General features: G+C 56.6%; 2 protein-coding genes across 2 annotated transcripts in view; both read left to right on the plus strand.

Moving 5' to 3' along the window:
* Positions 1 to 5566, plus strand: part of LOC137900355 (rho guanine nucleotide exchange factor 12-like) — an 8054-nt gene extending 2488 nt beyond the window's left edge. The window contains exons 8-24 of the mRNA XM_068744423.1: positions 530 to 725; positions 799 to 945; positions 1449 to 1534; positions 1619 to 1744; positions 2013 to 2127; positions 2194 to 2294; positions 2383 to 2460; positions 2544 to 2616; positions 2710 to 2877; positions 2958 to 3045; positions 3122 to 3202; positions 3273 to 3346; positions 3864 to 4112; positions 4208 to 4357; positions 4556 to 4731; positions 4825 to 4897; positions 4977 to 5566. Coding sequence (XP_068600524.1) covers positions 530 to 725; positions 799 to 945; positions 1449 to 1534; positions 1619 to 1744; positions 2013 to 2127; positions 2194 to 2294; positions 2383 to 2460; positions 2544 to 2616; positions 2710 to 2877; positions 2958 to 3045; positions 3122 to 3202; positions 3273 to 3346; positions 3864 to 4112; positions 4208 to 4357; positions 4556 to 4731; positions 4825 to 4897; positions 4977 to 4990 — 1995 coding nt within the window. The 3' untranslated portion in view covers positions 4991 to 5566. The remainder of the gene's footprint in view (positions 1 to 529; positions 726 to 798; positions 946 to 1448; positions 1535 to 1618; positions 1745 to 2012; positions 2128 to 2193; positions 2295 to 2382; positions 2461 to 2543; positions 2617 to 2709; positions 2878 to 2957; positions 3046 to 3121; positions 3203 to 3272; positions 3347 to 3863; positions 4113 to 4207; positions 4358 to 4555; positions 4732 to 4824; positions 4898 to 4976) is intronic.
* A 956-nt stretch (positions 5567 to 6522) lies between these two features.
* Positions 6523 to 14864, plus strand: emsy (EMSY transcriptional repressor, BRCA2 interacting). The gene is made up of 20 exons (XM_068744484.1): positions 6523 to 6620; positions 6981 to 7089; positions 8238 to 8337; positions 8422 to 8496; positions 8591 to 8766; positions 8850 to 9005; positions 9086 to 9345; positions 9415 to 9640; positions 10098 to 10316; positions 10392 to 10541; positions 10620 to 10790; positions 10860 to 10996; positions 11093 to 11260; positions 11342 to 11484; positions 11522 to 11739; positions 12371 to 12508; positions 12593 to 12744; positions 12845 to 13240; positions 13338 to 13670; positions 14361 to 14864. The coding sequence occupies exons 1-20, from the start codon at positions 6603 to 6605 to the stop codon at positions 14541 to 14543; spliced, it is 3528 nt and encodes a 1175-aa protein (XP_068600585.1). The 5' UTR covers positions 6523 to 6602; the 3' UTR covers positions 14544 to 14864.
* Positions 14865 to 15172: the final 308 nt, after the last annotated feature.

Raw genomic sequence — 15172 nt, forward strand, 5'->3', positions numbered from 1 at the left:
GCTTTCACTCGCTGCTTCAGACTCGTTGCTTCAGACTCGCTGCTTTGACTCGCTGCTTCAGACTCGTTCCTTCAGACTCGCTGCTTTGACTCGCTGATTTGGACTCGCTGCTTTGACTCGCTGCTTTGGACTCGCTGCTTTGACTCGCTGCTTCAGACTTGCTGCTTCTGACTCGCTGCTTTGGACTCGCTGCTCTGGACTCGCTGCTCTGGACTCGGACTCGCTGCTTTGGACTCGCTGCTTTGACTCGCTGCTTTGGACTCGCTGCTTTGACTCGCTGCTTTGGACTCGCTGCTTTGACTCGCTGCTTCAGACTTGCTGATTTGGACTCGCTGCTTTGATTCGCTGCTCTGGACTCGCTGCTCTGGACTCGCTGCTTTGGACTCGCTGCTTTACATTGATTTTATAATTGTGCCTAACATTATACCTGCGTCAGCGCTCAGGTATTGAGAAGGAACATGACTCCAAAAAGGGGCGGAGTTAGAGGCATGGTGCGATGTGCCTGAGGTGATGTCGTCAGACATTACAGTTGGAATTGTCTTCCTCTGTCGGCCGCAGGATGGAGGTTCAGGCTGCGGCGAGCTCAGGTGACGTCCAGAGCGAAGACGACCAGCCAGGTGAGATGGAGAGTGAAGAAGACCCTCTGAACTGGCAGAGTCTGGTCAGCCACGACGTCCTGACGAGTCTCACGCCACAGGAGATTAAACGACAGGAAGTCATCAACGGTGAGTTAACGCAAACAGGAAGCACGGAACCAACGGCTGCAGTAAGAGCGCTGATCCGCGTGTTCACCTGCAGAACTGTTCTACACTGAACGCGCTCACCTGCGGACGCTCAAGGTGCTCGACAGCGTCTTCTGCCAAAGGTTGACCAGAGACGCCGTGCTGCCCCCGGAGGACGTCAGACACATATTCATCAACCTGGAGGAGATCGTTCAGCTGCATGGTATCCGGTTCAATCCGGGTCAATCCGGGTCAATCCGGGTCAATCCGGGTCAATCTGGGTCAATCCGGGTCAATCTGGGTCAATCCGGGTCAATCCGGGTCAATCCGGTTCAACCTGGGTCAATCCGGGTCAATCCGGGTCAATCTGGGTCAATCCGGGTCAATCCGGTTCAATCCGGTTCAACCTGGGTCAATCCGGGTCAATCCGGTGCAAATAAAAATGACATTTATTAAATTTACTTAAATTAGTTTCAATGTTCATTAAACATTTAGATAAAAACACATTTAATGAAATGTTTAAAAAAAATTAAATCGGATAATTGAAAAACACAAAAAATAATAATGAAATAAATAAATTAAATGAAAACACTATCATGGGTTTTGTATATATATATTTTAAAGTTGTCTCAGTGTTTTTGTTCTTGATTATAAATGATCTATTATTGGTTAACTCATCAGTAGTGAAAGAATTTACTGTCAGTAATCAATAACTTCTCTCTGCAGTCTCCATAACGGAACAGATGACAGCGATCAGGAGGCGGAGCGAGACGTCTGTGATTGGTCAGATAGCAGATGATCTACTGGGATGGGTAAGATCAGGTTACAGATGATCTACTGGGGGGGGTGTGACCAGTCTGGTCAGGGTACAGGTGATCTGAAGCCGTTTGTTCCAGTTCAGCGGTGAGGAAGAGGAGACGATGAAGACGGCGGTGGGAACGTTCTGCAGCAACCAGCCGTCGGCTCTGGAGCTCATCAAGAGCAGAAAGAAGAAGGACCAGAGGTTCTACCTGTTCATGCGGGTAAGAGACACTTTAAACGGGGACGGAGACGCTCCTCATCGTCACTGCGAAGAGGCACCGTCGCCATGGAAACGTTTCACACGAGAGACGGTTAGATTTACAAAAGACGGCGGCGCTCCGAAGACGAGCTTTTAAAAGCAAACAGGAAATGACTAACTTCAACGTAGCCGCTATGCTAAAGTTAGCGTTAGCCTGAGGAAGCTGTATTAGCAACATTAGCCGCCGTTAGCCGTCCCTAATTGTGATGCTAAGCTTGGCCTTTCCTCAGGAGGCCGAGAGCAACCGTCTGTGTCGGCGCCTGCAGCTCAAAGACATCATCCCCGTGGAGATGCAGCGAGTCACCAAGTACCCGCTGCTGCTGGACAACATCGCCAAGTACACGGGTACGACCTGCACGGGTGCGAGCGCGCCGCAGGGCGGGGGCTTCATGTTCCATTACGTTCCCGCAGGCGGGGGCGAGGAGAAGGAGAAGGTGAAGAAAGCTGCAGAATGTTGTAAAAAGATTCTGAACCACGTCAACCGGGCCGTCCAGGAAGCCGAGGACAAGCAGGTGGCGTTCTAACATCACTGGCGTTTCGTTTTCACGGCTCACGACGGCGCCCGTGGTCACCGGAGACGCTTGCGTGTCCTCTCCACAGAAACTCGAGGAGTACCAGAGACGGTTGGACATCTCGTCGCTCAAGCAGAGCGAGAACCCCGTGATCCTGGAGATGAAGGTCAGACGCCAATAAATCCGCTCGGCAGGACCGGTTCTGTCCCGCCGGCCACGTCTGAGGCTGTTTGTGCTGTCGTCCATCAGAACCTGGACCTGACCAAGAGGAAGATGGTCCACGAGGGACCGCTGTTGTGGAAAGTCAATAAAGACAAGATCGGTAACGCTGCCTGCAACCGAAGCTACCGGACTCTAATCAACAGCCTTAACTAAAGCGCACCGTCCCCCGTCCCCCCGTCCCCCGTCCTCTCAGAGCTCCACGCTGTCCTCCTGGAGGACATCCTGGTTCTGCTGCAAAGACAGGACGAACGTCTCATCCTCAGATTCCACGGCAAGAACGTGGCCAGCGCCGCCGACCCCAAACACATCTTCAGCCCCGTCATCAAACTCAACACCGTCCTGGTTCGTCCAGTGGCGACCGGTGAGGACGGAGTCGGCCAATCAGAGTCGAGTCCAGCGGTGGCCGTGATTGTTCTGATCGCTTCTATCGACTCGTTCCAGACAACAAGTCGTTCTTCGTGCTGTCCATGTCGGACAACGGCCCTCAGATCTACGAGCTGATGGCTCAGGCGGTGTCCGATCAGAGAACGTGAGTCTCCAGCGTGGCTCCCGGCCAATCCGGTGATTCGTCCATCTCACCTGATGTTCCGCCTCCTCGCCTCCAGGTGGCAGTGTCTGATCACACAGTGTGCTGATGCCATGAAGGCCGGAGGCGTCGACAGAGACCTGCCTGCAGCTCACTCAGAGTCAGTCCACCGACACAGAATCGCACTCTGATGATGTCATTCGATGGTTTCTAATGTGGGCGTGTTTCAGTGCTGAGGGCGATGACATCATCAAACACGAGAAGACGAACAACGACACATCTGAAGGGAGCGTCCATTCCTCAGGTGAGTGGTGAAACACTCAGAGTTAGTATCAGAGTTCGTCTCCATCAACGGGTAGCGGTCCTTAGCTCCGCCCCCCCCTTGTCCCAGTCCTGTGAACGTTCTGCGTCTACTACACATCCACAACGTCTTGCACAGTCCAGGTCCATACAGGGAAACAGTCCAGGTCCATACGGGAAAACAGTCCAGGTCCACACGGGGAAATAGTCCAAGTCCATACAGTGAAACAGTCCGGGTCCATACAGGGAAACAGTTCAGGTCCATACGGGGAAACAGTCCGGGTCCATATGGGGAAACAGTCCGGGTCCATACGGGGAAACAGTCCAGGTCCATACGGGGAGACAGTCCGGGTCCACACGGGGAATCAGTTCAGGTCCACACGGGAATCAGTTCAGGTCCACACGGGAATCAGTTCAGGTCCATACGGGGAAACAGTCCAGGTCCAAATAGTCGAGTCCTTCACGGCTTGAATCAAATGAATTCTAAACTAGACTTTTAATGTTTTTCTCCACCCAATTAGACACCGCCTCTTCTCTGCCGAGCATGAACCCGTTTGATGACCTGAAGTCGGTAGACGAGGAAGCGGGGGCACCTGAAGCAGATCGTCAGGAAGATGAGAACGAGGACGACGAGGTGGACGAAGCGGAACTGGAGGCATTCTTGGATGGACAGCTGATGGACCGGCTGCAGGAGGAGTCGCATCACGACATCCAGGAAGAAAACACCTCCAGTTTACCTTCGTGGAAAAGCGACGACGCCCTCAGGACATGTAAGTCACGCATTAAAGGGACAATTCACGCAAACCGCATACAGCGTCACCGGGTGGCGTCCCAGTCCTAATTCACCCCTCCCCCCCTCTTCTAGTGGCAATGCTGAAGAAAACTCTTCTCAACCACTTGATGAGCAGAGAGGAGAGTGGGACCCCCGGGACCCCCGGGACCCCCGGGGGCCCGTCTGGGGAGGGCCGAACAGCTGCAGAGTCGCAGCAAGGCGACGCTCACGCTGGACGTAACGGTGAGTCTGAAGAAAGGCCGCTGTCTGGATCGCCGATGAAACAAAGTATCGATTCAACAGCTATGAAGGTTGCAGCTTAGCTTAGCATGGACGAGGGAAATAATTAGCTCAAGTGGCAGAATGTGGCTAGCTGTTTCCCTCTGTTTCTGGTCCTTATGCTAAGCTAAGCTAACTGTGTTCCTCTGAATTTCGCCCCAGGTGGTTTTGTGGTTCTGGATTTTGGTTCCGATGACGACGCCGGAGGAGACGTTGGCATCGACATGACAAAGCTGCTGTCCTCCTCTTCGCAGACGGGGGACACCGTTGGTCCCAACCTCAGCAGGCGGCTCATGACTCACCTGCGCCTCCTGCAGGCGGACCTGCAGTACCTGAAGGTATCGGTTCCGCTTTCTACGATGATTAGCGGTAACGAGGTGATGAGTAAAATGCCTCCGCTACGTGATCGAAGACGTTTCGCCTTCGTCCAGGAGGTGGAGCTGAAGTACAACCAGCTGATGCAGCCCGGCTGTGAGGTGGCGACGGCGGCGTGTGACATCAACGGTAAGTTTCGCTTGCCGCCATCACCCGATGCTCCTTTTCGTCGCTCTGTCGCTCATTTCCAGCTCTTCCTGGTTTCCAGATGGGATCCAGTGATCTCGCGTTCCCGTCGTATGACGTCATGATCACTTCCTGGATGGATCGCCGACCGTTTCACGCTTCAGGCGTCGTTTCATTGTTTTAGGAATGTTCCACTACAAGCGAGGAGAGACGCTGGAGGGCGAGCCACTCCCCTCGACCACACACCTGTTGGTAAACACTGGAGGCGCGACATGTGACACCTGTGATGTCACACAGGTGAACAGCTGAGGGAAGGAGGGGGAGGTATTCTAATAGAAATAACCTCCACTCTTCACAAACATTATTCTGCACACATTTCTAATGTCCGCAACATTCACGTAACACGTGTCACACTTATTTGATGTTGTACGTCTTTAGCCTAGCCTAGCTTAGCCTCGAGCTGAAAGGGAACGGCTAGCTGTGAAAAGAAACACCCTGAGCACCAGTTAACTTCTTCCTCACCTAAAATAATATTTCTAAACTGAACTATATCTCTGAATGTCTCTGACTGTATACACGATGAAACGGCACCAGGTTCCTCCTGGACTGATCCAGAAAGAGGGCGGAGAACGTCTGAACGCAGGAGGAACTGATGTGTCTAAAATAAATCCCGTATCTCAGTTTAATCGTGTGTGCGTGTCTTTGTGAGTCGAGATAGACAGTCGGGGGGGGGGGGGGGGGGGTGTCTCGTCCCGACCAGCTGCAGGGTCGTTTTCAGGGGCGGGCCCAACAGTTAGACTCCAGATTGGTACTAGAGACCAGATGGTGTTCAGACAGGTTTTTACTTTGTTCTAAAATAACTTTTACAAAATACTAAATTTACTTTTGATGATGGTTTTGGCGTTTAGGCTGAAATGTTTCTGAAGCTGCACATCTCAAAATGCTACTGAAAATGACCAGAGGAGCTCAAGTTAATGCTAACATGCTAGCCTGTATAAAAAAACAACAACTGGTGACAGGATAAGGCAGTTAAATACTAGTGCTATGATATATCTAATGCTAGTATTGTAACCTGTACAAATAACTAATGCTAACATGCTAACCTTTAACAAGCTTTCGACAAGAAACCGATTTTGGAGACTAGATATATTTAGGGTTAGCTTAAATGTTTAGATCAGGGGTCCCCAAACTTTTCCCTGTGAGGGCCACATCACTTTTCCCTTCTCTGATGGAGGGCCGGGGTCAGTTTGCAGGGGGGGGGGCTAAACATTTAGGGGCCGAACCATGCCACCATGGAGGTGAGGAAACCTGCCCTGTTATTACAAAGTAATTACTATGTCATAAGTTGATATTACAGAACATTAACTTTCTGGAGGTGAGGAAACTTGCCCTGTTATTACAACATATTTAACACAATATAATTGTTCATTGTAAATCAACCATCCCTCCGGCAGGGGGCAGTAGTATGTACCAACGTCTGTGCGTATGTCCGCTTCCGTTAAAGACCACAGAAGAAGAAGGAGGAGACGCGTCACTTGCTTGCTAATATAAACACCAGTCCGTCCGAGCGACGTTTGTTGTTGTTGTTTGTTAGCTCTATTTTCTGTGTTCACCGCGGAAGCGGAATCGCTCCATTAGGCGGGAGTTCAGCCGACATGTTTGTTGCGGTCTCTGAATAACCGAGGCCTGGAAGTTGCCCCGCGAACGGATGGTGAGACATTCAGAGGTCTGCTATGCTAACTAGCTGCGCTAGCATCTTCCGTTAAATAAACCTTTAATGCGGGATGAGGGTAATCCTCGTTGGGCGGTCAGACGGCCTGTTTTTATGACTGTCCGGACGCGGAGGCGTCGTTTATGGTGTTCTTATGAGCGGAGTCTGTCGGCAGTAATCAGTGAGCATTCAGTGCGACGGAAAAGCTCCTTTAAGGAGGTATTTCTTCTGATAAAACTCGAATTCACCGAATAAAATTACACGAAGGAAGCCACGAGGGCAGACCGTCCGTCCTCTTCATCCATCGGTTTGATTGATTTTCTGTGTGATCGGCTGTCAGTAACTCAGCTTCCTGTTTGATCGCTGTTCTCTCAGCCCATGATTCAGCTGGAGAAGCCGCTGCTCGCCGGCGCCATGCCCGTGGTGTGGCCCACCGTGCTCGACCTGGGGAGGGACGAGTGCAAGAGGATCCTCCGGAAACTGGGTAGGGTCACGCACGGGACGGGCGTCTCCAATGCGGGACGGGCGTCTCGAATATGGGACGGGCGTCTCCAATACGGGACGGGCGTCTCCAATGCGGGACGGGCGTCTCACATACGGGACGGGCGTCTCAAATACGGGACGGGCGTCTCACATACGGGACGGGCGTCTCACATACGGGACGGGCGTCTCCAATACGGGATGGGCGTCTCCAATACGGGACGGGAGTCTCCAATACGGGACGGGCGTCTCCAATGCGGGACGGGCGTCTCCAATGCGGGACGGGCGTCTCCCATACGGGACGGGCGTCTCCAATACGGGACGGGCGTCTCCCATACGGGACGGGCGTCTCCAATACGGGACGGGCGTCTCCAATGCGGGACGGGCGTCTCGAATATGGGACGGGCGTCTCCAATACGGGACGGGCGTCTCCAATACGGGACGGGCGTCTCCAATGCGGGACGGGCGTCTCACATACGGGACGGGCGTCTCACATACGGGACGGTCGTCTCAAATACGGGACTGTCGTCTCACATACGGGACGGGCGTCTCCAATACGGGACGGGCGTCTCCAATACGGGACGGGCGTCTCCAATACGGGACGGGCGTCTCCAATGGGGGACGGGCGTCTCAAATACGGGACGGGCGTCTCAAATACGGGACGGGCGTCTCACATACGGGACGGGCGTCTCACATACGGGACGGGCGTCTCCAATACGGGATGGGCGTCTCCAATACGGGACGGGAGTCTCCAATACGGGACGGGCGTCTCCAATACGGGACGGGCGTCTCCAATGCGGGACGGGCGTCTCCAATACGGGACGGGCGTCTCCAATACGGGACGGGCGTCTCCAATGCGGGACGGGCGTCTCCCATACGGGACGGGCGTCTCCAATACGGGACGGGCGTCTCAAATACGGGACGGGCGTCTCCCATACGGGACGGGCGTCTCAAATACGGGACGGGCGTCGTAAATAAAGACAAAAATTCACAGGAAGAAATGTTAATATTCCATCATTTTATAATATCATGCATATTACAAGAATAAAGACATAATATTACAAAAGTCAGACTTTTACAAGGATAAAATCATCATCTTATCTTGAAAGAGATTTAAAGATGGCTTCTCCTGGTGCTTGCGTCTGTTCCCAGAGCTGGAGGCGTACGCCGGCGTCGTCAGCGCCCTGCGAGCCCAAGGAGACCTGACGAGGGACAAGAAGGATCTGCTGGCAGAACTCACGAAGCTCCTCGGGTGGCGTTCCCTAAATGTCCCCGACTCGGATAATCGTCAACGGTGTTCCGTGCTTTTATTTTGAAACCCTCCTCGTCCCTGCAGAATCTCAACGGAGCGCCATCGTGCTGAGGTCCGCAGGGCTGTCAATGACGAACGCCTCGCCACCATCGCGTGCCAGTGAGTTGCTAACGTTGCTAATGTTGCTAACGTCTCCCGTCGTCCTCTGGGCGGCGCTGTGGCTCCGTAAACCAGTAACTCTGACGTCTTTCAGCATGTCGGGCCCCAACAGCTCCTCCGAATGGTCCATCGAGGGGCGCCGGCTCGTCCCTTTGATGCCGAGGCTGGTCCCTCAGACGGCATTCACTGTGACCGCTAACGCCGTGGCAACAGCCACAGCCAATCAGAACGCGTCTCTCCTTTTGCCAGCTGAAACCGGAAACAAAGAAGGTGGAGCGGCACCGCTTCATGTCGGACCGGCGCTGTATGTGCTGCAGATTAACTGATGCGTTTCATGCCCCGCCCCCCTGCAGTGGTCGTCTGCTACTCCTACACGAGCACCACCTGCACCTCCACCGGCGCCACCGCCACCAGCGGCGCCTTTGGAGCGACTGTGAAGTCGCCCCGGCCGCCCAGCCCTTCGTCCAACGTGGTGGTCCTGCCCAGCGGGAGCACGGTCTACGTCAAGAGTGAGTAGCGTTTGAATCAGGGAGGCGGGGACTCAAGAGATCAAAGGGAAGTGAGGTACCGGCTTCCTGTCCCCCGGCAGGCGTCAGCTGCTCCGACGAGGACGAGAAGCCTCGCAAGCGGCGGCGGACCAACTCGTCCAGCGCGTCTCCGGTGTTGCTGAAGGAAGTGACCAAGGTGTCGCCGCAGCTGTCCAAGAGCATCGCCATGGCGACGGGCGGCAGCCCCAAGATGAGCAACATCATGCAGAGCATCGCCAACTCGCTGCCGCCGCACCTGTCCCCCGTGAAGATCACCTTCACCAAGCCCAGCGTCCAGAACGCCAGCGCCACCACGCAGAAGGCGAGCCCCGCCCCCGTCCCCCGGCGCCGCCTCGCGCTCCAGAGTTTCTAACCGCCGCTCGTCCTCCAGGTGATCATCGTCACCACGTCTCCCAGTTCCAGCTTCGTTCCCAACATCCTGTCCAAGTCTCACAACAACGCCGCCGTGTGCAAGCTGGGCGCCTCCTCCATCCTGACCACGCCCACCCACAAACAGACCGTGGTCTTCCCAGCCAGCACGAGCGCCGCCTCCGTCGTCGCCGTGACCACCATGGTGTCGTCAACACCTTCCGTGGTCATGTCAACGATGGCGTCAAGTAGGTGCCCCCCCCCCCCCCCCCGGCTACGGGCAGCGTCGTGATGGTTCTTCCATTTTAAACCAGCAGCTAGCCATGCCGGCAGCTAGCCATGTTAGCAGCTAGCCATGCCAGCAGCTAGCCATGCCAGTAGCTAGCCAATTTAGCAGCTAGCCATGTTAGCAGCTAGCCATGCCAGCAGCTAGCCATGTTAGCAGCTAGCCATGCCAGTAGCTAGCCAATTTAGCAGCTAGCCATGCCAGCAGCTAGCCATGTTAGCAGCTAGCCATGCCAGCAGCTAGCCATGTTAGCAGCTAGCCATGCCAGTAGCTAGCCATGTTAGCAGCTAGCCATGTTAGCGTTAGCTGTGTGTCAGTAAATAGGCGCTAACGAGGATCCCCGTTGCTAGCTGAGCCACAGGAGGCGCGAGGTGGCTAGCTGTTAGCGCCGGTCTAACTGCTGGTGTCGACTGTCGCAGGTTCGAACTCCGCTGGAGTGAAGGTCGCCTCGGCCAGACTTCCGTCCCCGAAGACGCTGCTGGGCTCGCCTGCTCAGATCCTGGCCCATTTCCCCAAACAGCAGTCGCCCAAACAGCTGCAGCAGAGCTCACCTGTCGGGCCGTCGGGCGTGGCCCAAAGCGGCGGCGGCGGCGGCTCGCCGGGGTCCAAGCCCTCCATCCAGATAAAGCAGGAGTCAGGTGATGCGGCGTGACCCTCGGCGGCGCCGCTCAAACCGCCGCCGGCCTCCCGTCATGTTGCCGTTCCTCCCCCAGGAGTGAAGATCATCACTCAGCAGGTCCAGCCCAGTAAGATCCTGCCCAAGCCTTCGGCGGCGGCTCTGGCCGGCAGCAGCTCCTCCCCCATCATGGTCGTCAGCAGCAACGGGACCATCATGACCACCAAACTGGTCACTCAGCCCACAGGTGAGCCCCCCCCCCCCCCCCCCCTCAGCCTGAAGGATCAGACGGAGTCATTCACCGAGCATCGGTGCGTGTTTGCAGCCGCCCCCACCTACACCCGACCCACTGTCGGCCCCGGCATCGGCGCCAGGATCTCCGGCTCCGGCGCCGGGACCACCTACGTGAAGACCACCAGCGGCAGCATCATCACCGTGGTGCCCAAGTCTCTGGCCACGCTGGGCGGGAAGATCCTCAGCAGCAACATGGTCTCCGGTGAGGCGCTCGGGCATCCCCGCCGTATCCGTGGCGACGGCCATCGCTCACGTCTCTGTCCCGCCGCAGGAACCACGACCAAGATCACCACCATCCCCATGACCTCCAAGCCCAACGTCATCGTGGTCCAGAAGAGCAGCGGGAAGGGGGCCGCCGTCCAAGGCCTGCCCGGGAAGAACGTGGTGACCACGCTGCTGAACGCCGGGGTGAGCGGGACCCGGGACCCGGGACCCGGGACCCGGCCACGGCGGCGTGCTGAGCTGCAGCTCTGACCTCACCGAGCCTCTTCGCTTGACTTGCAGGGTGAGAAGGGGCTGCAGGCCGGCCCGGGGGCCAAGCCGGCCATCATCACGGCCACCAGACCGATCACCAAGATGATCGTCACCCAACCCAAAGGGCTGGCGTCCGGCGCCGGCACCGCCAAGATCATCCCCACCAAGATCGTCTACGGCCAGCAGGGCAAGACGCAGGTGGGATGCGTGTTGCAAAGGTTCCGAGACGCCGCGGCGGCTCCGGTCCGCTAACGACGCGCTCCTCTGGTTCCCCTCCAGGTTCTGATCAAGCCCAAGCCGGTCTTCCAGGCGGCGGTGATGAGCGAGCAGACCAGGCAGCTGGTCACTGAGACGCTGCAGCAGGTGACCCGGTCAGCAGAGGTCATGCAGGCGTCCGGGCAGGACGGGTCCGCCGGGGACGGGTCCCACGGCGCCGCTCAGGGTAGAAGTCTCCGTCAGCAGGCGCGCTCACAGCGGCCGCTGGAAGGGGACTGTAATTCTGTTTCCTGGTTCCTCAGAGGCTCCGCCCATCCTGCACGTCGTGTCCAGAGACGATTGGCCAGAGCAGGAAGTTCCTGTGGAGTCCAGTCCAACCATTATTTACCAGGAAGTGAGGGGGGCGGAGTCCCAGTCGGCCACCTCCACCATTAAAGCCCTGCTGGAGCTGCAGCAGACCGGTGAGGGGGGGGGGGGGGGGGGTCTTTATCTCGCTGCTTGTCATCCGGATCGGATCCGGAATTAAAACCCATTTATGTATCAAGACACCGAGAACAATCTAGAACCTTCTGGTTCTGATCCAGATCACCATGGTGACGGTGTAGACCCAGTTGGGGGGGGGGGGGGGGTTGAGCAGCTTGGGGGAGGTCTGTGCTCTCTGGGGGCTTTTCTAGCTTAAAGTTCAGGATGAAACTGTTTGTGGTCGTCGACCCGGTTTCGCTGGAAGCTTATCAAACTGGTGGCGCTGACACTGACCTCAGGCGTAACCGGGTCAGAATGGTTCTGCTCTCAGACGTTCCCGGGCCAGAATGGTTCTGCTCTCAGGCGTTCCCGGGTCAGAATGGTTCTGCTCTCAGGCGTTCCCGGGTCAGAATGGTTCTGCTTTCAGGCGTTCCCGGGTCAGAATGGTTCTGCTTTCAGACGTTCCCGGGTCAGAATGGTTCTGTTCTTTCAGACGTTCCCGGGTCAGAATGGTTCTGCTTTCAGGCGTTCCCGGGTCAGAATGGTTCTGCTCTCAGGCGTTCCCGGGTCAGAATGGTTCTGCTCTCAGGTGTTCCCGGGTCAGAATGGTTCTGCTCTTTCTGTGGACAGTGAAGGAGAAGGCCGAGTCCAAACCCAGACAGCACGCCATCGACCTGAGTCAGATGGCCGTCCCCCTCCAGCTGGGCCAGGACGCCACCAAACCTTCCACCTCTGAGACTGAGGCTCGACCCGACTCCGCCCCCGCAGGTACCGGTCCACAGACCTCCCCCGTCTGTCCTTGGCGTGGTACCTTCCATCGGATCCTTCGTTTATCGATGTGGGTGTGTCCAGGGAAACTCAGAGTGGGCGTGTCCTCGGAGGGCGACGATGTGGTCATGTCTTCCGGCCACCTGCTGGTGAAGCCTTATAAATGCAGCAGTCCGGTCTCCATGGCGACCAGGCCATCAACGGCCTCCTCGGCAGCGCCACCCGCCATCCACACGGTGAGAACGCGAGCTGAACGTTGGGGCCAATAAGCCCCCTCGCCGGAGTAGCCCCGCCCCTCTTTGGGGCCTCACTGACGCGTCCTTCTCTGTGTCTCAGGCCTCCGAGGTTAAGTCTGAGCCGGTGTTGGACGGAGACACGTTGGACCCCCAGACGGGCTTGTTTTACCGCTCCAGCCAATCGGCTCCGGAGCCTGTCCCTGCTGGGCCCCAGCAGACGGAGGCCGTACAGAGCTCCGCCTCCTTCCACGCCGCGCCGCCTCTGACCAAGAAACTCCCCAAACTCCGAGAGCAGAGCCAGAGCCCCAAAGACCGAGCCCCGGCTGGCCCCGCCCCCGGCCCGGGAGCTCCGGCCAAGCCCCCGATGACGCCGCAGCTCCCGAAGCTGCAGCTGGCCCCCACGTCCCACCACAGGCCGCTGCACACCCCCATGTCCCAGCCGCCCCCGCTGCAGGCGCACCACCCTGTTAGCGCAGAGAAGAGCGGCTCCAGCCAGGTGAGTGGGTCGGCCGGGTCCGGCCCCCCCTGAAGGACGTCCCTCGGGTGTCCCCCGTCCCCCGTCATGTCCAAACGATGAATCCTTCTCTCCACAGCAGCCAATCATCACGCAGAGCGCCACCGTCACCAAGATCACCTTCGGCAGCGAGGCTGCTGCCAAGCCGGTCCCGGAGTCCAGCTCTGGGTCCTCAGGGGGGGGCGAGCCCTCGGTGTCGGATATCCTGAAGATCTCCATGATGGAGGCGGAGATCGACCCCGTGGTGGTGGACTCGTCCAGCGACAGCGGCGCGCTGGGGGCGGCCGTGGAGGGCCGGCCCGGGTCCAGGACCCTGGACCCGGGACAGTTCATCAGTTCTTCAGGGACCCCCGTTCATCAGTCCCACAGCAAGACCCAGCAGTTCAGCAAAGACCGGCTGGAAGTGATCGAGGTGAGGCGCCCTCAGATCGCCGATCAGCTGATCGATCAATAGTCTGAGAGGCTAAAACGCAGTTTAGATTTTATTATTGGAAAAAATGTGACTTCATTTTATTTTAAGTAGAAAATTAAAATGTTCTCTCTCAAATATATTACTACTACATTTAAAACGTAGACTTTGTTGGGAGCTAGCCGGGCGCTAACTGGACGCTAACTGGGCGCTAACTGGGAGATAACTGGGCGCTAACTGGGAGCTAACTGGATGCTAACTGGACGCTAACTGGACGCTAACTGGGAGCTAACTGGGAGCTAACTGGACGCTAACTGGACGCTAACTGGGCGCTAACTGGGAGCTAACTGGACGCTAACTGGGAGCTAACTGGGAGCTAACTGGACGCTAACTGGACGCTAACTGGACGCTAACTGGACGCTAACTGGGCGCTAACTGGGAGCTAACTGGGCGCTAACTGGGAGCTAACTGGATGCTAACTGGGCGCTAACTGGGCGCTAACTGGGAGCTAACTGGACGCTAACTGGAAGCTAACTGGACGCTAAATGGGAGCTAACTGGGAGCTAACTGGACGCTAACTGGACGCTAACTGGACGCTAACTGGGAGCTAACTGGGAGCTAACTGGACGCTAACTGGGAGCTAACTGGGTGCTAGCTAGCCGGGCGCTAACCCCCGCGCCGTGTGGCCTGCAGGTGATCCCTCAGTACTCCATCCTGCCTGACTCCAGCCAGTCCAACGTGGTGGTGGAGCCCAGCGGCTTCCTGGAGATCACCAACTACACCAGCCAGCAGCTGGAGGAGGACAGCCCCATGGAGCAGGAGGGGGACAGCAGCAACGACGAGGCGGCGGCCAGCAGCCCCCCCGGCCCCCCCTAGGACACCCCCCCAGCTCTGGCTCTCTGTAAATATTAGCTGGACGTCGTCGACCGGTACCGACTGGAAGCCGTTAAAGATTCCTGGAGTGTTTTCCACTCGGTTAATGTTTGATGAAGGATTTCCTGTCTGTCCTGAGAACTGGATCAGAACTGGATCGGACCGGCTCCAGATCCAAACTCCGCTGGTCCTGCAGCAGCCGAGCTGAGAACCGACCTGACGACCATCCGGTGGGTCTGGATCCCGTCTGGAAACGTTTTCTGCTTTCAAGCTCAGTGACTACAAAACATTTTGATCGATATTCAATAAATCGTGTGACACGGAGTCGAGTGTACACGGTGGTGTGTTCAGGTCCCGTAGGACTTTTCAGAATAAGAGACCTCAACGCTGTCGGGTTAAGCTCCAGAGACGAGGAGGGATTTGCGGCCATTAAACGCACAGAAGTCCGAGTTTACTGACGAATGCATCGCGAGATCGATGCCCCAAAACGGTTCGAGGAACCCCCCCCCCCCATCGGCACTCGTCCCAAATCCGGTTCTGTTTGCCCTGAAGCGAGACTATTATGTCCTAATGAAGCAAACGTCAAGGTCATTTATTTATAAAGCACGTTAAATACCCGGATGTACAACTTA

This window comes from Brachionichthys hirsutus, chromosome 10 (genome assembly GCF_040956055.1).
Source record: "Brachionichthys hirsutus isolate HB-005 chromosome 10, CSIRO-AGI_Bhir_v1, whole genome shotgun sequence".
Lineage (NCBI taxonomy): Eukaryota > Metazoa > Chordata > Actinopteri > Lophiiformes > Brachionichthyidae > Brachionichthys > Brachionichthys hirsutus.